Genomic DNA, 23,011 nt, shown 5'->3' with positions numbered 1-23,011 from the left:
TTATGAAAGGGCTCAAGTTGCCATAATGGAGCCATGCAGTTTTGAAGAAGCTGAAGCTGATGAAGGCTGGAAACAGGCAATGGTTGATGAAATTTCCATGATTGAGAAGAACCAGACATGGGAATTAGTTCCTAGACCAGCCAAGAGGAAGGTTATTGGAGTAAAGTAGGTCTATCGAGCCAAGCAAAATGCTGATGGGAGCTTGAACAAACTGAAAGCCAGGCTTGTAGTCAAAGGATTCAGCCAGAAATATGGTCTAGACTACCTGGAAACATTTGCACCAGTGGCCAGGCTAGACACCATTAGATTGTTGATTGCCTTGGCAGCTCAGAAGCAGTGGAAAATCTACCAGCTTGATGTGAAGTCTGCATTTCTTAATGGCTTCCTTGAAGAAAAGATTTACATTGATCAGCCACAAGGATTTGTTGTGTCTGGCAAAGAACAAATGGTGTACAGGCTTAAGAAGGCATTATATGGCCTAAAACAGGCTCCCAGAGCCTGGTATGCTCGAATTGACAGCTACTTGGTCAGTTTGGGATTTAACAGAAGTGTTAATGAGCCAACACTATATGTCAAGAAGAATGAAGCTGAAATACAGCTTATTGTATCCCTCTATGTCGATGACCTTTTAGTGACTGGAGGAGATCAAGATATGTTGGCTGAATTCAAAGCCAAAATGATGGACATGTTTGAAATGTCTGACTTGGGGCTAATGACATACTTTTTGGGAATGGAGGTGCGCCAAATAGAAGGAAAAATCTTCTTGGGACAGAGAACATTTGCCTTGAAGGTTTTGTCCAAGTTCCCGATAGAGAATTGTAAGCTAACAAGCACTCCTATTGCTGTTGGAATGAAGCTGTCAAGCCAAGGAGATCATGAACCAGTCAATGAGTCTACTTACAGGAGCCTAGTTGGCTGCTTGTTATATTTGACAGCAACTAGGCCAGATATCTTGTTTACTGTGAGTATGTTATCAAGGTTTATGCATTGCTGTAATGTCTAACACTTTCAAGCAGCAAAGAGAGTGCTAAGGTACATCAAAGGCACTCTTGACTATGGTGTGTTATTCAACAAAGCTGAAACCTTGAAGTTGAAAGGCTATACCGATAGTGACTGGGCTGGTTCAAGTGATGATATGAAAAGCACCTCTGGATATGCTTTTACCCTTGGCTCAACCATGTTTTGTTGGAGCTCAAAGAAACAATCGATTGTGGCTCAATCAACAGCAGAAGCTGAATATGTTGCAGCTGCAAATACTGTAAATCAAGCCATATGGCTGAAAAAAATTCTGGCTGATCTTAACCTACATCAAAGAGAGGCAACAGAGATCTTTTGTGACAACAAGTCTGCTGTTGCAATTGTAAAGAATCCTGTCTTCCATGGCAGAATGAAGCACTTCAACATCAAGTTACATGTGATAAGGGAGATGGAACAAGCTCGAGAGGTGGAGCTGATTCATTGCAATTCAGAGGAACAAGTTGCTGATATCTTCACAAAGGCCCTTTGTGTGTCAAGGTTTGTAAAACTGAGAAAGCAGCTTGGAGTTTGCAGCATAGAAACTAAGGAGGAGTGTTGAAGTTAGTTCCCATGCAGCCCATGCAGATTCAAGCGCACGTGAAAATTAATGCACTTATGTTATCCGGGTAAAGTATGTGCAAGAATTCATACACACAAGTTACCTAGGTAAAATACATGCAACTGAAGGGGTTGATGCTTCTTTTCTGTCTCAGTTACATTTTGTTACCGTTTAACTATGCTTTTGTAATCTAGTTCATTTTAAACTTAGTTTAGTTTATGTTTGATGTAATTTGATGGTGATAGAGCTGATCACCAGCTTTGTTTATGTTTGCAAGCAAAATCACCTAGTCCCTATGTAACTAGTGGAGTTAGGTAGTGTTTAGGTGATGAATTTGTTGATTTTTTGACCAGCCAATGACTGGTATATGTAATGGCTTTAAGCCAACGTTTCTTATGAATGAAAATTATCAGATTTCATTTAATCATATACTCCTTCTTTCTTTGCTTTAGTTCTGTTCTTGTTTTCCTTCCAATTTCTGCTCTTAAAGCTTGAACTTCAAGCATTTTTCCTTCATTTTTTACCCGGGTATAATACGTTGCTGCTGGTATTCTGTTGGCAACTCATACTTTACCCGGTTAAAGTACACTCAAACTCCAACACAAACTTTGCAAAAACTCAATGGACACGTCACCTGAAAAATGATTGGAACCAATGTCCAATATGCGTAGCTTTGGAAACCCACGTTCCGTGTCGATTTTTGAAATTGTACCGTAGAATCTGTTTGCTCGCAAAACGAGAACCTTCAAGGAAGGTAGCTTCTCTAACCAAAATGGAAATGTATCATGAACCATATTATTTCCAATGTCCAGAACCTCAAGTGCTGTGCAATTGACTAATGATCTTGATAGCTTCCCTTCCAATTTATTCCCACCTATTTTGAGTGACCTTAGTCGAGTGGCTTGAAGGAAATCAATGGATAGTTCACTAGAAAACTGGTTTGAAGCAATGTCCAATACATCCAAAGTTGGGAAAACAGATTTATGTTTGAAATGTTTAATTTGACCATAAAATCTATTTTCCCGTAATATTAGAACCATCAAGTAAGTCAATTTCTCCAACCAAAAAGGAAATGTATCATTTATCATGTTGCTTCCTACATCCAAAACCGTAAGTTGAGTGCATTTTGCTAATGATCTGGGCAACTTCCCTTCCAATCTATTCTCACTAACTTTGAGAAACTCAAGTTGAGTTGCTTTTGAAAATTTTGGTAACATTCCACTGAAGTTATTTCCTTGCAAACCCAGCCAACTCAGAGCACTCATATTGCCCAAACAATTTGGAATTGGGCCACTTAAATTGTTATAAGATACATCAAAACTATCAAGTTGACTCATATTGTCCAAGCAATTTGGAATTGAGCCACTCAAATTGTTATAAGATGCATCAAAACCTCTTAGTTGACTCATATTGCATAAGCAATTTGGTATTGGGCCATTGAAATTATTATAAAATGCATAGCAAACGCTAAGTTGACTCATATTGCATAACCAATTTGGAATTGGGCCACTCAAATTGTTATAAGATGCGTCGAAAGTGAAAGAGCCCTGTGAAGAAGTTGAACTCTGATTGGGTAAAAGTTGGTCCAAAGATGAGAGATGGTAATTAGCAAGATACAGATACCGCAAACTTTTCTTCCACACCCAATTTGGTATTGCACCACTTATTTTATTATTTGAAAGTTCAAGATATTCTAAATTTTCTTGACTATTTAATAACTCCGGAAATGAGCTTATGTTACAGGATCCCAAATACAATCGCTTCAACATTGGGAAAGAGAAGTTTAAATCACTTAAGGGAAGCTGTTTTGGAAAATCAATCACATTGAAAGAAAGGTTTACCCTTGAAAGGCTGCTCTTCCACAACCAATTAGGCACAACACCATGGATATGATTGCTAGAAAGATATAACTCAACCAACTTGTCTTGTGTTTTGATGAATTCTAGAAATTCGGTAAGGTTGCATGACCTTAGCGATAACCTCTCTAATTGGGGGAGAGTAAGACTTCTGTTGTCGCTTTCAATTAACAAGCTTATATTTTTTAGCGAGAGAGTCCTTAAGTTGTTGAGTTGGACAAACATGTCAAGCTTCGTGGAACTGAAGCTATTGCCTCTAATATAAAGCCCTTCAAGCCTTGGAAGTTGGAGGATTGACTTCGCGATAGGTCCTGTTAAATAATTATTGCCTATATATAATTCTTGAATCAAAGAAGAAGATGCATTGGGGAACTCATCAATTTTCCCAACCAATTGATTTTCTGAAAGAGACAAGGACTTTAATGATGGAAGAGTAAATAAAGAAGAATGTATTGATCCAGAAAGCTTGTTTCCTGCTAGATCTAGGTTGACCAGGGAACTAAGATTTGCAATTGAAGATGGAATGGGTCCAAAAAAATTACAATAAGAAAGCTCTAAATATGTCAGGAACTTGAGATTACCAATTGATTGGGGTAGTTTTCCACTGAAATTTGAAGAAGAAAGCAACAAACTCTGTAAAGAATTGTTTGATGAAAATTCTGGCAACTGACCATTAAGAAATTCATTCAATGAAATGTCAAAGCTTTGAATTTTTGGCGATAAGAGAATTTCAGTTGGAAAATGGCCACTCAAATTGCAACCCATTAAACTGAGAGAAACTAAATGAGGCGAAATTTCCAAGAAATTGGGAGGTAAATACGAGATTGTGTTCCCATCAATGATAAGTTTGGAAAGAAAAGAGAGCCTTGAGAGTGAAGAACATAATGGACCTTTCAAACCACAGTACGATAGACTCAACACACGCAGGTTGGAAAGTACAAGAGATGTGGTTTCACACCATTTAGTACTTTGAGTTGAAATGTCCACACTATCCAAATAAAGCTCTGTGAGAAACCTCAAATTCTTGATTAATGTCTTGAAGTTTGGTTTCTCTAATTTAAGAGGTTGTTCAAGTTCAGGATGTAGTTCATAATAGTTGTATACGTAATTGTATGGGTCGATAATGGTGTAGTACCGCAGATAACAATAATCTTGATTCGATAGGTCAAGAGAGACTAACCTCGTTAAGTGTGATATCTCCACTGGAATTTAGCCATGGAAACATGAGCTTGAAAGATTGAGATGGGTTAGATTTTGGAGTTTGTCAAACCCATATGAAAACAGAGTGGTATTAAAGTTGTTTCCAGCAAGATTAAGGCGCTGAAGACGATGGAGATTGAATATGGAGTGAAAGCTGCCTGAAAGGTTTTTGTAACTAAGATCAAGACCAATAACATGACCATAAGCATCACAAGTAACTCCTTCCCAGGAGCAACAATCAGTGTTGGGATCCCAAAGCTTGAATTTGGAAGAGAAAGTAAAATTAGGGGCATAGTAAAGATGATGTTGCAATTGCAGCAGAGGAGATCTCTGGTCATCAAGACATTGCATTGGGAGATGAGTTTGAAGAGGTGAAAAGACAAGAGAAGAGGAAGGAAGCATGAGAAGAGAAAGAGTGAAATAAGGGAATGAAGAGTGTTCATGTTGGGTGGGTGTGAAGGAGGATTGTGTTTGGCATACAACTTATTTATACACAAATGTGTAGTTTCCATAGAACAATATTTAGGAGTAAGGTAGGGAATGAAAGTGATTGGCATTGCATGCAATTTCTAAGTCATTTTGCCTAATCAAGTCTTTTATGTCAATTTTTTCCAACATATTAAAGCAAGGGATAATTATTATTATTATTATTATTTAAAGCATAAATTATTTATTGTTAGTAATAGAAATAAGTTGTTAAATTCACCCTTAATTTGCCTTACGTCTTTCTTTTTTGTTAATTTTAAATTTGAAGAATGAGATTTTAATATTTTATTCATCTCATTTTTCTTATTGATAAAGTAAATTTTAATATCGATATTACAAATATTTGAACTTTAAATTATTTTAAACTCAGGTAAATTTTATCATTTTTTATGTTATTTATAATTATTTCTCCATCATTTAATTTTTTTAAAATAAAAATATTACAATTTAATTTTTTAAGTAAATTTTGTTATAGTACAAAAAAATAAAATTTAATTTATAATATAAAATTAATTTGTTAATGAGTATTGAACTTGTAAATATGTTATGATTTATTAAAGGGTTAATTCACCTTATATCTCAAAATTATACATCGAATTTTAAATTGATCCCTAAACTTCATGATATTCTAATTAAATTCGGAAGTTTTAAATTGGAATGCTTAATACCTTTAATTTTGGACCAGAAAAAATGATTGTTTGAAATGTTATAGGACTTTTAAGTATTTAAGTCTTTGGCATTGCATGCAAATATCTAAGTTTTTATTGCACAAAAACAACGTCAATCCATTGTGTACGAGTCAAGTCACATTATATATTGATGGACACAATGAGTGAAAATTTTAATAATAAAATATATAGATTTTTTCACTTTTGAAAGATACATAATCAAATTCCAGTTTTGAAACTTTCTTAGAGTGCATATGGGTGAGAAATTTGTTTAAATATTTTCATTTCTATATTATTATTTAATTTTAATAATTTTTATGTTTTATATTATTAAAAATATTTACAATTCGAGTTTCGAGTTAAATTTTATAATCTGAATAACTCAAATCATTCAAACAATAGATTGATGTACATACTCTTTTGATCCCTATCAATTTTAAAAATTAAAAAATTGATCTCTCTAAATAAAAATTACAAAATAATTTAACTTATAATATAAAATCAATTTGTTAATGAATATCGAAGTTGTAAATATGTTATAATTTATCAAAGAGTTAAATCAATTTATATCTCAAAATTATACATCAAATTTTAAATAATGATGGTTTAAATTGAAATTTTTAATATCTTTAATTTTGGACCAAAAAATGATAGTGTGGAAATATTAAGTATTAAGTCTTTGGCATTGCATGCAAATGTCCAAGTAATTAATACTGCACAAAAACAACGTTGAACCATTGTGTACAAGTCAAGTATTAGCTAGACTGATGACACAATAAGTGAAAAGTTTGATGATGCAATGTATAGAATTTTCCACTTTTGAAACTAACATATTTAAATTTCAGCTTTCAAACTTTTTTAGGCTCTATTTGGATGAGAAATTTGAAGAAAAAATTTCTATTTCTATATTTTAAAAATTCCATTTCAAACAATAAATTGGTATACATGCTCCTTTGGTCCCTGTAAATTTTAAAAATTAATAAATTAATCTATCACAACAAAAATTACAAAATAATTTAAAATATTTTTTAAAAATTTAAAATATTTTTTAAAATTCAAAATATTCATAAAAATTTCAAATTTTATATATTTTTTAAAATTACAATAATTTTTATTATTATTTTGCTTTGAAAAAATTTTCAAATATATATATGGTTTCAAATTTATGTGCTCTAACACAAAATAATTTATACCATAAAAAGATTTCAATTTCACATTAAATTTTTTAATTTAACTCAAACAGTTTAACTCGATTCAATTCAACTCTAATTTTATTTCACTTGACTTTACTTAAAATTTTTCAAATAATGAATAAAACTCATCAACTCGATTAACTCGAAATTTTCTCCCTCGATTTGATCAAACAAATACATCTAAAAATGAGATGGAAATAGCTATTAACATGTTTTTTTCTTTGGCATGCATACTAATGTAATGTTGATATCTTTTTTCCCCATTTTGACTGCGCGATTTTGAATCATTTGCAAAAAACTTTGAACTCACTATAAACTCAAAACAAAATTCTTCAGCTGACTATACATTATGTACATACATACATATCATATATGTATAGTTATAGATGATAATGTTTTTTATATACCCTATAATTTTGACCAGCTACCACTATAAACACGGGTCAATTACATAAGACCTCAAAAATAACACTAAAAACTAACAATTGTTTGATTTATTAGTAGAGAATTGGGTTTTTAGTTCTAATGATTAAATATCAAACTCAAACATATTATGAAAAAAATAACAAATAGAAAAACAGAAGGAAACTAAAAAACCTATTTCTTAAACATTTTAGTAGTAACTTTCACATAGACAATGTCCATAAACCTCAAATTTAAAAAAAAAAAATCCTAATTCTACTTTTGTTTGTCTCTTTTTTTTTTTTCTAATCTTTCTTGTACGAAACTAAATGCAAGAAAGCTAAGGATTAGAATCCAAATACGAATTTCAAACCTGTAGGGCTGACTATCTAGATTCGGAGACTGTATTTGGTTCAGGAGATGTATAAACAGGAAGTCTGCCACTGGAACTTTTTCCCATATCTTTGGTTTTGTGAAGGAGGAATGTGCCTGCTAAAATTGTAATAAATCCACATAATTCTGTTGTAATCTCTGTCCCGCCTTGTGAATTCCAATCCTTTAAGAAAACAAAAAAGAAAAAATACATTATTATATACAAAAACACAAGATTTTTGTAAGTAAGATTGTATAGGAATTAAGTTTGATCCGTTAGTTTATTTTTTTTTGTCTATTTATGTTCACGTTTATTCATATAAACTAAATAAATGTGTTTGCAATGTTCATGAAAATAGTCAAACATATCTCCATGAGAAGGTTAGTCAAGCTCAAAAGTTAAAAAATAAAAAAAAATAAAAAAGAAATTACCTTAAACATGATAATGCTGGCAATAATGGTGAATGTTGTGAACATGACATAGTAAACAGGACATACAACAGCAGTATTAAAGGTGTCTAAAGCCTGCAAAATTTTAAGCTTTTATTACCATCAAGAATAACAACAATAACATAAATTTAGAGTTAATCATCACATTAAATTAAGAATATAAGCTTGAAAGAAATTATTTTTAAAAAAAACACATTTATGCTTTTGTATCCTATAAGCAACTTAATAATGAGTAACTTACAATGTTGATGTCCAAATTACTAGTAGCGCCAAAACTTGTAAAGCGCTTAACTTACGTATTTCAACTTTCAGTTTCATTAAAATACTCTTGTCACACACACACATATACATATATATATCTAGACTCTTGTATGGGAATAAAATCCTTTATATACATGGAAAACAGTTAAAAAATAAAAACCTCCATGTCTAATATGCCTTATTCAACATTCAAACAAAATTCGAGTGACACAAACTAAACCAATATATAATTACGCTCACTGACAAAGGGTAATGAAATCTAAGTCTCATCACTCACCTTGTTCAAGTAATTTATTTGCAGAAGACAGCAAAAGATCACAATTATTGTGAAAATCCATGTTTCGAAGTATTTAAACTGATTCATTCCTCCAAACGACAGCTTCAGCGCGATTCCTACTGCTTTAACACCCATTACCTATGAGAACGAAAAGATGGTTGTTAAAACAAATGTATTGTAATGCAAGTTGAATATGGATATGGAATCGATACAGATATATTCATTTTTTTTCTAAATTTTTCATGCATTTAAAGAATCTTTGAAGATTCATATCCTCATAATGATATCCTGAAGTGTGTGAGATGAAGAGCTTCAAAAAATTGAAGAATAAATATAATATAAATTAAAATAAAAATAAAAGAAGAAGAAGAGAAAGAGGAAGAGGAAGAAGCCTTAAAAGTAATCAACAAACCGTAAGAGATCCCATGAGAGAGCAGATTCCGATATAAACTACCAAATGGGTTTGGCCATAGCGTGGAACATATCGAAAAATAAGCACTGCTACCACAGCCAAAACAACCCAAAAGTATACAAGGAATCCTATCAACGCAAGAATGCATATATTAGTTCAGCATAAGTGTTGGACACAGATCCTTCAAGAAAAATAAAAACTCAAAACAACGTAGGTTATTTTAAGGTAAATCTTAAAGAATAAGTAGCTATATTGGAATGTTCTTACATACCTGGCTCAGTTGCAAGATGCGATACTTGTTTCACAGATTCAATATGTCTCTCCTTGGGAGCATGTAAGACAATGGTTGTAGAGCCAACTACGCAAAGAGCACATCCAAGCATACCAAAGATGTGTAATCTCTCTTTCAAAATAAAATGTGCTAGCACTGCACTGCATAATAATGTTTTCTTCATAAAATTAGTCAAATCTACAGGCCAATCCCATCCATCAATGGCAAACATGTTTCTCCACGTGCCTTCATAAATAAATATGCTATGTTACTCGAACTTGAGTGTGAATGTTGGAGGCAAGAATTATCCAACATGGGTATATTAAAGTTTTTTCAATTCTTTAAATGTATTTAGAAGGTCACATCCCTGTATCTTGTCCAAATGTGTTGAACACAAATCTTAGACATGAGTCCTTCAAGAAAATGAGTAAAAGCAACATAGAAAAAGATGTAAGCTTATAAACACCATTTCTTATATGAGCATGAACGCAACTGGTTTGTTAAATGACTCTCATATTTTTAACTAACAGAAATGGAACTTAATACATACCTGAAAATAATACTTAAGGCTCCCAATGGTGTTACAAGAATTGCAGGAGCATACGCATAAGCAGCGAAATTAGCTATCTCCCCGATTATCACTGTAAAATTAAAGCACATTAACTTAACTCAAGCAGCTATATCTGGCAGTAAGGAAAAAGATGCTACAGTAAGTAAACATGCAGTATAAAAGGCCATAAATAACGTTGTTCAGACTCTTCATTTTTTTAAGCATGTGTGTTTGACCATCTTGTCCAAGACATATCTAGATAAAGATAAGGGACATAACCCTTCAAATACACAAAAAAGCTTCATATTTTTCAACATAACAATCTCAGGCATATACTCATACCCAACACTCACACCTGGGTCTGAGTAAAATAAGATCATAACAACCTAATACAATTATCTACTTTGGCACACTACTGCCCTATGGCATTGCATACAGATTTGCTTTGATGATAAATTCCTTGAAAACTGAAGAAAGATTCATTGCTATTTTTCCCTCTGCCTTTTAACATTTTTTCGCAGATTTGGTATTATCGTTCAAGTAAAATTCTCCTATTCTACAGCACTTCAAAACACATCTAAAAGCAAACAGATTAATTTCCTTCAATTTGGTTATTCACTTGAACGGACAAGATCTATGTTACTTGGACTTGAAGAAAAGTGTTGGATATTAGCATTAATACAACTTAAGTATTGTTGATCATACATGTATATCTATACAACTATTCGGGTGTTAAACACAAATACCGAACACAAATAATTTAGAGTGTAAAAAATTTGGTGCGAATTTCCAACAAAGGCAGCTACAAAGCATGTCATTGTCTACATTATTTCGACTTTTGCTTTCATTGAAGTACCAATGGACGACAGAGACACACATGTCTCACCCATATCCATATATATCGAAAACCATAAAAAAAAAACTAAACATATTCATATTGATCGCATATCCATTAACAAATTATCCTACAAACAAAGGACCTCCTTAATCTCAAAACTTCATTTCTTCAGAAATTCCAACTAATTCTCATCAATTACAATTCACAACTTAAAAACAGAGAAACAAAAATGATAAGAAATCAACAAAATTAGAAGTGGATTGTTGAACTTACTGGTTATCATTCCAGCCCACCACCAAGGTTCATACAAATAAGAGTGTCCTCCTTGCCCTAATATCAGAATTTTCAGATATCAATTAAAAAAACACTTGAAAATAGACCCTAATTCAAATATTTTAACAAAATTAAAATCAGCAAAAATTCAAAGAGAAAGCAAAGAAAGAAACCGGCTCTTGGTCCTGATGATCCAGCTTTCTTAAGACCCTGTTTCTTGATAATAAAGCTAGATCCAATAAAAACGCTCGATGAAACAGCCAAAATGAGGCCACGAATATTGTCCATTGACATTCCTTTCATCTTTCGTACCAAAAAAAAAGAAAAAGACTTAAATCTTCTTGCGCAGGGCCAAGATTTTCAATCCAGATATTCCTATATCCAAATCAAATCAAAATATCACTAAACAATTCTGAAAAAAAAAAACACTTTGAAAAAGCATGATTCTTTTAACTTATATATACCTTTTATTCAACTTTTTCTTGGCACACTGCAAAATTTTTTTTAAAAAAAAAAGGAGAGAAAACTAGAGATTCATATCATAATAACAATCAAGAATTTGAAGAGAAAATTAAAATAAAAATAGTGAATTTCTTGAAAAATATATTCTTTTCTTTGAAAAGAAAACGAATTGCATAGAGAAAAAGAGTTGTAAAATAAGCTAAGTTCGTTACTTAGGTTTACACAATCGTTGCAGAAACAAACTACTATTTTATATCGCTTCCGAATCCCGCGTTAATCTCTTTTTTTCACTCATAGTCCTTCATTTTTCATCATTTTGCTAATTCTTTTGTTTTTTTACAATGTTTTCAAAATTGGGACTGATGGTAGAACAAATCAGACCACTGGTTTTCAGTTCAATCGGTTTGCTTAATTTTTTCGGTTTAATTGTATAAGTTATTTTAAAATTCATAAAAATTAAAAATAGAAAAAAATCAGTTCAATCTATTTTTTTATCACGATTCAACCGTCAATTCAACGAATTTGTGAGTTAGTCAATCCAACCCTTTATTCTAGTCCAATACCCTCTAATAGTTCATGATCTAACCGGTTCAGTCCAATTCTAAAAACAATAGTTTTTTTAATAAGAGACGATGTTTAAAAAATAGATAAACTACCAAAATAGTCACATTTGTTTACCTCAAGTTACATTTTAGTCACTTGTATTTGAAATGTTACGTCTTAGTCACTTACGTTATTGCATTGTAACATTTTAGTCACTGAACTATTAATTACTGTTAGCGGTGTAACGGTAAGCTGACATGTCACGTTAAATCATCATTTCAAACAAATAATTTAAGTTAATTTATACAATTGGTCCTCATAATTTTTCATTTAGAGCAATTTAATTTTTTTATGTTCTTTTAACGTTTCTTTTTTTTTCTTTTTTTTTCATTCTCGTTTGCTTCTTCCTCTGTTTTTTCCCCTTCTCCATTTCTTTTAACATAGTTTTACTATGTTTTTCCATTTGTTAAAATTAGTCCCTGTACCATTTTTTTTGAACAATTTATTTTTTTTCGAGTGAGGCGAGCTTGTGAAATAGTTTTAAAAAATGGAAAACATAGAAAAACTGCGTTAAGAGAAATGAAGAAGGGAGGAAAACAGAGGAAGAAACAGAAAAGAATGAAAAAAAAGAAAAAAAAAAGAAAGTTAAAAGAACATAAAAGAAAAAACTAAAATGCTCAAAATGAAAAAATATGTGGACCAATTGTACAATTAAGCTAAAATTTTCGTTTGAAATTATTATTTAAAGTGCCACGTCAACTTAACGTTACACCATTAATGGCAATTAATGGCTTAGTGACTAAAATTTATAACATGATAACGTAAGTGATTAAAATGTAACATTTCAAACATAAATGACTAAAATGTAACTTGAGGCAAACAAAAATATTTTTTTATAATTTATGCTTAAAATTTTGTTTAATTATGCTCTTAGTTCATGTACTCTTTAAGGCTTTAAAATTTAGTTTTTCTACTTTTAATTTTAGAATTTAAAATTTCTACTTAATTTAAAAAATAAAGTCTAATTAATAACCCAATTAATTAGCTTTCATTAAATTTGAATATCTTTTATTAATTCAACTTTAATTTTCAAATAAGAACTTACCATATATTATATATAACAAACATCAATTAATAATGTTATTAAATGCACTTTATGATTTAAATCAGACAATTATAAAAACTAAATTCTTAAAAGTAAAAATTCAGGAATTAAATTTTGAATATCTAAAAAAATACAAAAACTAAACTAGAAATTTTATTAAATCTTAAAAAAAAATTCATGTCTAAAGTAAAATCAATGAATTTTTCAAATCATCGAGTCAATCTCCAACTACAAGATGGCAATGGTTATAAACTTACCCAAAAATACACGGTTGTCTCGTTAGACTAATTAGTAAAAATGTTAATCTTACCAATAAGTACATTACACTTTCAATGAAAGAACTCTGATTCAAAACGTGAAATAACACTATTAAAAATAGTCACAAATTTTAAAGAGATTAATTTTTCTGAAATATAAAAAAAAAACACAAAAAATACATTCATCATACTAAAACAATCGTAGAGATTGTAGAGGTTAGGGACTTGCCCTTAGCTCTCCCAATTGCCCAATTCAAACTTCTTGTCAAGAATCACGTTGTGCTTGAAGCCCCTTAGCTCTAATAAGTGATCCCTCAATTCAACATGATCCTTTTTTTCAGTGTAATTAGGTATTTTCACTAAATACATTGAAAAAGTTAGAAGGCGTAATGTGGTATCAACCTTTTAATTTATCCATAGTAGTCCTTGGTAGTACAACGTGTCATTAAATTTTGGGAGATCACTTAAAATTTTAAAAATTTTAGGATTTAATATGAATTTTCAAAAATAATAAGGTTTAATTGAAATTTTCAATATTTTGTGAGGACTAATGAAAATTTTCAAAAATATTAAAGGGTCTACTTAAAATTTTTGAAACTTTTCAGAGACCTAATTAAATTTTTTAATAAATTTGAGAATTTAATTGAAATTTCAAAAAAATTTAAAGGGTATAATAGAAATTTTCTAAAATTTTGAGAGCCAATGCTCCTCCAATAACTTTTTACCTCTTTTAACCCTTCTTGTTAGTTTTATGGATCATAACAAGGTAAAAATATTTCTTTATCTAGAAGGTTGGATATTTTCTAATTGATGCGAGTTATTTATAAACTCGAATTATATTATCTTTTTTGGACATAATCTCTAATAAAATGACATCTTTATTTATGTATATTTGGACATAATCAATAAATTGATTGATTATAATAATTTTTTTAATTATATCCTTTTGTATAAAATAACTTAGGTAAAATATTAATAGGGTAAAAAAAGCATTTTGAGTTTTAAACGAAACAAAAATCCCTAGTTTTTCCTCTTAATTGAGGTAAAAAAAATTTAAATGTTTAAATTGGGGATCAACTTGTTAGGAATTGCTTATATAAAAATCAAAACTTTCAAAATGTTCATATAAAGGTTTGACCTTGACAGAAATGCTCAAGTAAGGGCTTTTTACACACTTTTAACTTAGTTTGTAGTAAAAATTAGGTGAATATTGACGTATTTAAAATAAAAAAAAGTGATAGTTGAATTAGATATTGTTTAAAAAGAAAAGAAAAAAAGAAACGCAATTTGAAACATGATATACAGCATTTGAGAAGCCTTTTATTTAAGCACTTTTGTAAATGTTAAGTATTTATATGACTATTTTGAAAATTTTGATCGTTATGTGAATAATCCATTGATCCTCCTTTCCTTTCGTTTTGATCCTTTTATTATACTCAAATTTAAATTTAAATTTTTGGATTTTAATTTAGTATAATCTATTCAATTTATTTTTAAAATATCATTAATTAGTTTAAATAATTAATAGTTAACTATTTCAATTAACTTAATGACATAATTTTTTTTTTTGAAAACACCACTTCTAACAAAAAAAAATTTATGCTAACATAAGGAGTTAAAAAAGAGTTTGTCTAAACCTCATGTGATGGTATGATGGTCAAGAATGTTCACCGTCTCAAGTGTGGCTTGAGTTTAAGTTGCACTAATTGTGTTTTTTTTTTGGGCTTTTAAAGTTATGATTATTTAAATTGGATCGAACTGACTGGAATATCGGTCTAGAAAGGCATCAAACTAGTTAACCTGACTGATTGAATCAATTTTTTATTTTATTTTATAGGTTTTTGATGATTTATTTAATCTAACAATACAAACAATGGCCTGAGTTATGAGAACCTAGCTTTAGAGTATATTTTCATATTTAAATTTTTACTTTATAATTTGACACAAGCAAATAATTAACCCAACGTGAAATGTGGAAGTACCGTACTAGTAACATTACAAAGTAGAGACAAAATTATAGAAACTAAATCCCAAATGCTTACATAATAGAGGGACCAAAGCTAAAATTTGACCAATATTTTTTGTTTATTCGAAAGGTTTATAATTAAATCCCGCTTTTGCCCCCCATCGCATCGCTTTCAGCCCTATATATGTACATATATTCGTTATCCGCCCGGCTTCGCCGTCGGATCCCAAATTTGCAGCATAAGGTAATGCCCCTTCCTTTTTTTTTTTTAATATATTTTCTTACATTTTCCTTAATTTTCTTTGCATCCAAACATAGCCTAATGGACTCCAAAAGTTATCAAATTATGAAAAATGGAATCTCAAATGCTTAATTTTAACGTATTTTTCTCCCTTTTTAGCTTCGAATTTAAGGTTTTGCTTCACCTATTCGGTAGGTTCTCTTTCTAGGGTTGCATTCGAATTGAAAATTGAAATTGGTACAGTTTTTAGTTTTGGAGTTTTCTAGGATTATTGAAGTACATCAGATCGCTTTTTTTTTTCCAATACTTGAAATGGATTTGGTATTTTTAGATTTTAGAATTTGGGTAATTGCTAATTTTATTTTGTTGACTTTTAGGTCTTTAGGTTTTTTTAAATTTGATGGCGGATCGGACCTCAGCTGCTCCAAAGCCTATATGGATGAAACAAGCTGAAGAGGCCAAGCTGAAAAGTGAGGCTGAAAAAGCTGCCGCTGCTAAAGCGGCTTTCGAAGCCACATTCAAAGATGTTGATAAGGGCCGTAACAAGGATGTGGTGGCAGCTTCATCGGATAGTGAGTCTGAGGACACCAATGACTTGGTGGACAAACCGGTTGGATCTGTGGATCCTGCTAAGTGCATGGCAGCAGGACCAGGAATAGCTGGTGGCACGGCATGTGCAGCCTCCACCTTTATGGTGGTAACAAAGGATGCAGATGGGAGGAAAGTGCAGAGTGGAGGTGCGCAGATTAAGGTGAAAGTTTCGCCAGGTGTGGGTGTTGGGGGTGCGGAACAGGAGGGCATTGTGAAGGATATGGGAGATGGGACTTACACGGTGACTTATGTGGTGCCGAAGAGAGGGAACTATATGGTGAACATTGAGTGCAATGGGAAACCCATCATGGGCAGCCCATTCCCAGTGTTCTTCAGTGCAGGTAACATTGTTAAGGCTACGTCTATTCATTTTTAATTGTATCTTTTGCTATCACTTGTCATGTAGATTTTTCTATATTCGTTAACCCTATTTAATTGTCCTATATAATGTAAATTTCTTAATGTTCAAGTAGTTGAAATAGTATTATTTACCTTGTTCGTTGTGAAGAAGCCTCACAATTTGGAATGAGAAAATTTCCTGATGTGGTTCACCTTCATATAATTTTGGCCGCTGCCATCTAACTTGCTGTTGAATTTCTGTTATTGTTTAGTGTTGAGATGTTTGACTTCACTTTCGGGCATAGCTTTTGATTGCATTCTTAGTGCTCATGGTGCAGATGTTGAATTTGTTATAATGCAGGTACTTCTACTGGAGCTGTACTAGGGGTGGCGCCTGCATCCACATATCCAAATCTAGTAAATCAAACAATGCCCAACATGCCAAACTACACAGGATCTGTTTCTGGAGCTTTCCCCGGCTTGTTGGGTATGATCCCAGGTATTGTTTCTGGTGCTTCAGGTGGTGCTATTTTACCAGGAATGGGGGCATCTCTTGGGGAAGTTTGTCGAGAATACCTCAATGGCCGTTGTGCTAAAACTGATTGCAAATTGAACCATCCTCCCCACAATTTGCTGATGACTGCTTTGGCAGCAACAACCAGCATGGGAACTCTCAGTCAGGTTCCTATGGCACCTTCTGCAGCTGCAATGGCTGCTGCTCAGGCTATTGTTGCTGCTCAGGCCCTTCAAGCTCATGCTGCTCAGGTGCAATCACAAACTCAGTCAACCAAAGATTCATCTGGTACTGTTTATACTATCTTGCTTTCAACTGCGTCATTTCTTTAATTTACTTTCCAAGTCCTATATATTTCCTTTTTAGCTAAGTGTCTAACCTCACAGTTATCTGCTCCTTGTCAGACTCTCCTGACAAAGCTGCAAAGGGTGATGCATTGAAAAAAACCCTACAAGTTAGCAATCTTAACCCACTTCTCACAGTGGAACAGTTGAAGCAGCTTTTTAGCTTCTGTGGTACAGTTGTTGAGTGTACAATCACTGATTCAAAGCATTTTGCATACATAGAATATTCAAAACCAGAGGAAGCAACAGCTGCTTTGGCATTGAACAATATGGATATTGGTGGTCGACCATTAAATGTGGAAATGGCCAAAACACTTCCTCCGAAACCTGCTATTTCATCCTTGACTTCTTCATCTCTGCCTTTGATGATGCAGCAAGCTGTTGCCATGCAACAGTTGCAATTCCAGCAGGCTTTGCTTATGCAACAAACATTGACTGCTCAGCAGGCAGCTAACCGAGCTGCAAGTATGAAGTCTGCAACAGAATTAGCTGCAGCAAGAGCTGCAGAAATAAGTAGGAAGCTGAAAGCTGATGGACTTGTTTCTGAAGAGAAGGAAACCAAGAGTAAGTCTAGGTATGTCTTCTCATCAGGACAAGTTTATTTCCCTGCAAGCATGTATTGTTTCTTAAGGCTTAATATTTGCTGAGGCTTTGCTTCCATATTGTTAAAGAATGGAGTTACTTGTGTTCTCCTATGTTTGCCTAAGAGCTGTTATTATAAAGTTGCATGGGATTAAGTGATTTGCAAGCGGAATGTCACTGTTTAGCATGTTTGGAGTATCTATGTCTTGGTCCTTTGGGCTTATGGGTATACAATAGGCTGCTGTCTGCAGCATTGTTTTTCAATCAATACTGTTCATGATGTGTATTTTATCATGAGTAGAACATGTCTTTTTTGCTCCGATTCTTTCATGTTTTTAAATCTTCGTTGTCTTACAGATGATATTTTACATATTGGGAATCAAAAGATCGAAGTCTTCCCTTGTTTGTCTGTATGTTCCTAGGCTTTAAATTTCCTTAATGATAAATCAGGGTTATACTAATTTATAACTCCTGTTTATAGGTCACCATCCCCTTCTCATGCAAGGTCAAGATCCAAATCAAAATCACCCCTTAGTTATCGGAGAAGATCAAGATCAAAGTCTAGATCACCAATTAGTTATCGGCGAAGATCAAGGTCCAAGTCAAGATCACCAATCATTTATAGGCGAAAGTCAAGGTCAAAGTCAAGATCACCAATCAGTTATAGGCGAAGGAGGAGGTCTCGCTCTTATTCACCTCTGCCCCGTTTCCAAAGGGACCGTAGGTCCAGATCACCTGTGCGATCTCATCATCGTTCAAGATATGAAAGTGAACGACGTTCATATAGAGATAGGGATGACAATGACAGGAGTGGCAGACGAGATTCGGAGAGATCGCGTGATCGTCATTCATCTCTTTCGAGGAGAAATAGGAGTATTAGTCCTCGAACTAGAAAATTAACTCCTGTAGATTCTGACTCCCCTAAACATAGTAGAGAAAGTTCACCTAAGCTTAGGAAATCATCCCGTCCTGGTTCAACATCACCAAGGCATCACAGAAGAAATAGGTCATCCCCAAAGAATGATGATGAAAAGAAATTGAAATATAGAAAGCGCTCTAGGTCAATGTCTGTTGATTTGGATAACAAAAAGAATGAGACCCCAGATGGAAAAACAAAGCACCGCAGTAGAAGGCGATCGAGGTCATTATCTTCAGAAGGTAGACCTCAAAGAAGAAGCAGGTCTTCTTCTGCAAGTTCAGATGAAAACAATTCAAAACACAGAAGGCGGTCCAGATCAATTTCTGTAGAAGGCAAGGTTCGCTCCAGCAGTAAAATTGATGAAGTGAGAAAAGATGAATTGAGACACGGTGATAGAAGGCGCTCGCGATCGCGATCAGGATCTGCTGAAGGTAGGCATTACACCAAAGAGAGGAATGAGAGAAGCAGAGATAAGAAATCTAAGCATCGGGATAGAAGGCGGTCGAGGTCAAGATCTGCTGATGGCAAGCATCGGGATAGAAAGAGGTCAAGGTCAAGATCTTTTGATGGCAAGCATCACAGAGGAAGCAGGAGGTCCCCCAGAAATTCAGATGAAACTAGATTAAAACACCGACGGCGCTCCAGGTCAAAGTCTACTGATGGAAAACATCGATCCATTGATAAAGTAGATGAAAGATCAAAACGTCATGACAAAAAGCATTTAGCATCTGGTGAAGCTCAGCCTCCTAGAGGAGGCAGGTCTTCACCAAGAAGTTCTGAAGACAATGATTCGAGGCACAGAAGGCATTCAAGGTCAAAGTCAGCTGAAGGTAAGTATTATTTAGATCGTAACAATAAAAGTTCACATTTTGGCAAAACAATAGGAAAGACTGGATACGGTAATGGGCTCTGCATACTCCCATTTTTAATTATTTGAAAAATACAGGGGATGATGGAATGCTGGTTTCAAAAGAGGAGGCTTATGACTTGAAAGTTTCAGTGAATGATGATCAGGAGCTGAGAAGCAAATATTTACCAAAATTTGACAGTGATGAAGGGCACTCACCAAATAGCAAATTGAATGCAGATGAACCAGACAGACTTGAAAGATCAAGTAGTAAGCAGTGGCTTGGTAGTAATGGTAATGTCAAAAATCACCAAAAATGAAATAACACTAATAGAGTTGTACGGTTGGTGATTAATGTTTTTATTTGCAGGGTCAGGAGATCAATCCATTTCTCCTCGTCAGAAATGAGCCGTGGGCTTAATGTGTTACTGAACCTGGGGATTTTTTAGACTAAAGCTGTTCCAAGCTGTCTGACTCAGTCTCCACTTTAGCCTTTGATCAATTCAAGCTTGTTCAGATATGAACAAGCTATTAAGATCGATGACAGCTTTTGGCTCCTATACGAACAGCAGTCACTTAAGACATTGCTTAGTGTTTCTTTTGGTGTTTGGATTTTTCAGACAATTGTTGTTTCTTCATAAATGTACGCCATTGTGCTCTTTTATCCTTTGCAGGCATGTGGAACAGATTGGCATTGAAGTCTTTGAGCTCACATTTACAATGGATAAAGTATTTCAAGCAGTGTTCTGCTTTCTTCTGCAATCAACCATGCAATGTTTGTAGCAAGGCTCTTTTACTTCTAGATGTATGTTGGACCATTATCTCTGCTTATGAACTGTAATTTATGAAGTGTTTACTTGAAAGTTTGCTTCTTTGTTTAGATCTATCCTTTCTGCCTCTATTTATGTTTATGTATGTATTAGCAAGTGTTCTTCGTGTGTACATCTCTTTAAATTCCAACGCATGCTTATCTTCCACGATCGTTTTTGTCTTCTAGCCGTATTGATGTCCTACGACTCTTGGCCTTTGATTGATGTGCTTGATCATAGGACCTGTTTTATTTGCCTTTGATGGTCTAGACAGCCTGTTATATCCCAACTCATGCAGGTTTATTCACGGTGTTCCTGTTGGACCTGTCAGTGATCAGTTTGGAGGGTTGATTTTTAACTTTATCTATGTGAAGGTATGCAGTTGCTTTGTGGCAGAGAGCTAATGCTATTAGATATATATTTTGTTTAAATTTCTTTAGTGTTGATTGATTCAAATTAGGTGACTGCTGCGTTTTGGGCTTGGTTCTATCTTTTCACTTTGCTTGTATTTTTTTTTCTTTCTTTTTTCTCTTTTTTTTTCTTTTTTTTTCCCTTTTTTCGTCATTTCCAAGGAAAATTCTTTTCCAAAGCTACTTTAAGGTCCCGTGTAACCAGACTCCGCGGGGATGAATAGCGTCTATATTTGAGCCCCATAGCCAGATTGGTTGATCATAAAAATAATTTTGTGGTTTATTCACAGGTAATCTTTCATGATACTGCTTGTCTCAGTTCTGTATATGGTAGTACTTGTTAAGTTCGATTTGCTTGCATTTGCGGCCTAGATAGTACTGCTCTGGCTGTGGTAGTTTGATGCCAATTGGTCCCTCAAACTCTATTTGATCAAGGAAGAAATTTGAAATCATTACATTCTACTTTGTTGCATGGTTGTCTCCTGGTAAAATTAATGTCAACCATTTCCAGGTTTCCTATTTTAAAATTGAAACATTACATGGCCTTTCCTTGGGGGTTTAGCTTGTAGTTGAGACTTACTTGAGAGTGAAATTTTGTTGGCTAAAATATTTAAAAAAATTAATTCTGAACTATTTCACTTTTCTTAAGCAAGTCCCAAATTAGTCTTTTTATCTTTGATTTGTACCTAACTAAAGATTTTTATTTCAAATGAAAGGTATAAAGGGTAGGGGTTTATTTGAGTGTAACAAAAGTATAGGGACTTGCATAGATAAAGTGATGACATTCAAGGGATTTTATTATTATTATTTTAGCCATTTTTGTTTTAATTTGGAATTGGTAGACAGCTGATGATTTGTTATGGTTGATTTCAATTAGGGCTGTGATGGTATCGTCTAAATCTCACCCATTTTTTATCATCTTCGGTCTTCCTCTTTCTTTCTTTTCTTTTTTTTTTCTTTTCCCCTTTCTTTCCAGATTTTTTTTTCTTTTTCCTCCCCCACCCCCTTTTTTTGGCTTGTATTTTTGTTCTAGGAGGCATGGATATGGTGGTATAAGAGCGCAGCCTTGATGTCAAACACTGGAAATTGTTGAGTTAGCATGCAGCACTATATTTACTTGGATTCATGTGTGCGTGATTGATACTAATATTTTTCTAACATGACTGTGTTCAATTTTTCATTTTCATGATTTGGAGAGTTTAGAGGGTATTTGTTTGTGGTTTAGATATATCAAGAAAAATGAAGAGTCGAAGCAATATTTTAGTTATTTTTTTAAACGTGTTTGGAGGGCCTCTAGAGGATATCTAGGACCATGTTCGGAATGTGACGAAGCAGACATTTTTAACCTAATTCTCTAAACTCCAATTGGATGTCACACTGTGCATCATAATTTTTATGTTCTTTATCTAGCTGTGTTCTTTGTTGTTAACTACTCATTTTTAATTAATCTGTAATTTAGCTTCTAATTTGAAAATCATTATCATTTTAATATATGCATTATAGGATAAATCGATCAATTTTCTTAAGTCTCTACCAAACATTTTTCCTTTTTTCATTTGAGTTCCAAAATTTTTGAAACATAATATTTGTCTATGGAAATAATATAATTTTAAGAAAAAATGGCTTTCAAGTTAATAAAAAATTAATAAATGTTTTTTTATCCCAAATATATATTACAATATTTAAAGGATAGTCACTGAATAAATACTAGGGTAGAAGTTATTTCATTTTACAGCTAGGATTAGAAAATCATTTGCATGCCTTCAAATTAAAATTTTAAAATAAATGTACTAACAGTCCAAGTCAGAAAATTTATAGTAAATTTTTTTAGATACAATGTTTAAAACTACTCATTTAACTTTTTTTCAATTCTTAAATGTGAAAATAATGTGTTTTAATATACTTAGAACATTAATTTTTATGCTTAAGACTTAATCAATTAAAGGAGAGAATATAATGATAGAAAAACACCCAAAATAAATTGAAAACAATTGATG

At 33.0% G+C, this 23,011-nt stretch overlaps 3 protein-coding genes across 7 annotated transcripts; 1 reads left to right on the top strand and 2 right to left on the bottom strand.

Annotated features, from left to right (window-relative positions):
• Positions 1 to 2,154: 2,154 nt before the first annotated feature.
• LOC107939134 (receptor-like protein 7) lies at positions 2,155 to 4,197 on the bottom strand. Its single transcript, XM_016872413.1, has one exon. It carries the CDS (start codon positions 4,195 to 4,197, stop codon positions 2,155 to 2,157), a length of 2,043 nt encoding a protein of 680 aa, XP_016727902.1.
• Positions 4,198 to 7,563: 3,366 nt separating this feature from the next.
• LOC107939132 (probable magnesium transporter NIPA2) lies at positions 7,564 to 11,771 on the bottom strand. Its single transcript, XM_016872409.2, has 9 exons — positions 11,550 to 11,771; positions 11,259 to 11,460; positions 11,086 to 11,142; positions 9,975 to 10,065; positions 9,425 to 9,585; positions 9,154 to 9,281; positions 8,742 to 8,879; positions 8,186 to 8,278; positions 7,564 to 7,937 (listed from the first exon to the last, which is right to left on the bottom strand). The coding sequence occupies exons 2-9, from the start codon at positions 11,386 to 11,388 to the stop codon at positions 7,767 to 7,769; spliced, it is 969 nt and encodes a 322-aa protein (XP_016727898.2). The 5' UTR covers positions 11,389 to 11,460; positions 11,550 to 11,771; the 3' UTR covers positions 7,564 to 7,766.
• A 3,812-nt stretch (positions 11,772 to 15,583) lies between these two features.
• Positions 15,584 to 22,419, top strand: LOC107939141 (serine/arginine repetitive matrix protein 2). 5 transcript variants are annotated; one of them, XR_001695064.2, is made up of 10 exons: positions 15,584 to 15,662; positions 16,037 to 16,591; positions 16,951 to 17,391; positions 17,508 to 18,021; positions 18,511 to 19,778; positions 19,895 to 20,089; positions 20,166 to 20,600; positions 20,903 to 20,978; positions 21,177 to 21,304; positions 21,991 to 22,419. XR_001695064.2 is itself a non-coding variant. In XM_016872419.2 (7 exons), exons 2-7 carry the CDS (start codon positions 16,060 to 16,062, stop codon positions 20,201 to 20,203), a joined length of 2,988 nt encoding a protein of 995 aa, XP_016727908.1. In that variant the 5' UTR covers positions 15,584 to 15,662; positions 16,037 to 16,059; the 3' UTR covers positions 20,204 to 20,658. The 5 variants fall into 5 exon arrangements, 2 of the variants coding, with proteins under 2 accessions (XP_016727908.1, XP_040944303.1); XR_001695065.2 differs by lacking the exon at positions 15,584 to 15,662 and adding an exon at positions 15,692 to 15,850; XR_005910150.1 differs by lacking the exon at positions 15,584 to 15,662 and adding an exon at positions 15,847 to 15,896.
• The last annotated feature ends 592 nt before the right edge of the window (positions 22,420 to 23,011 follow it).

Source organism: Gossypium hirsutum, chromosome A02 (assembly GCF_007990345.1).
Source record: "Gossypium hirsutum isolate 1008001.06 chromosome A02, Gossypium_hirsutum_v2.1, whole genome shotgun sequence".
Taxonomy (NCBI): domain Eukaryota; kingdom Viridiplantae; phylum Streptophyta; class Magnoliopsida; order Malvales; family Malvaceae; genus Gossypium; species Gossypium hirsutum.
This window is presented reverse-complemented; position numbering and strand designations above follow the sequence as displayed.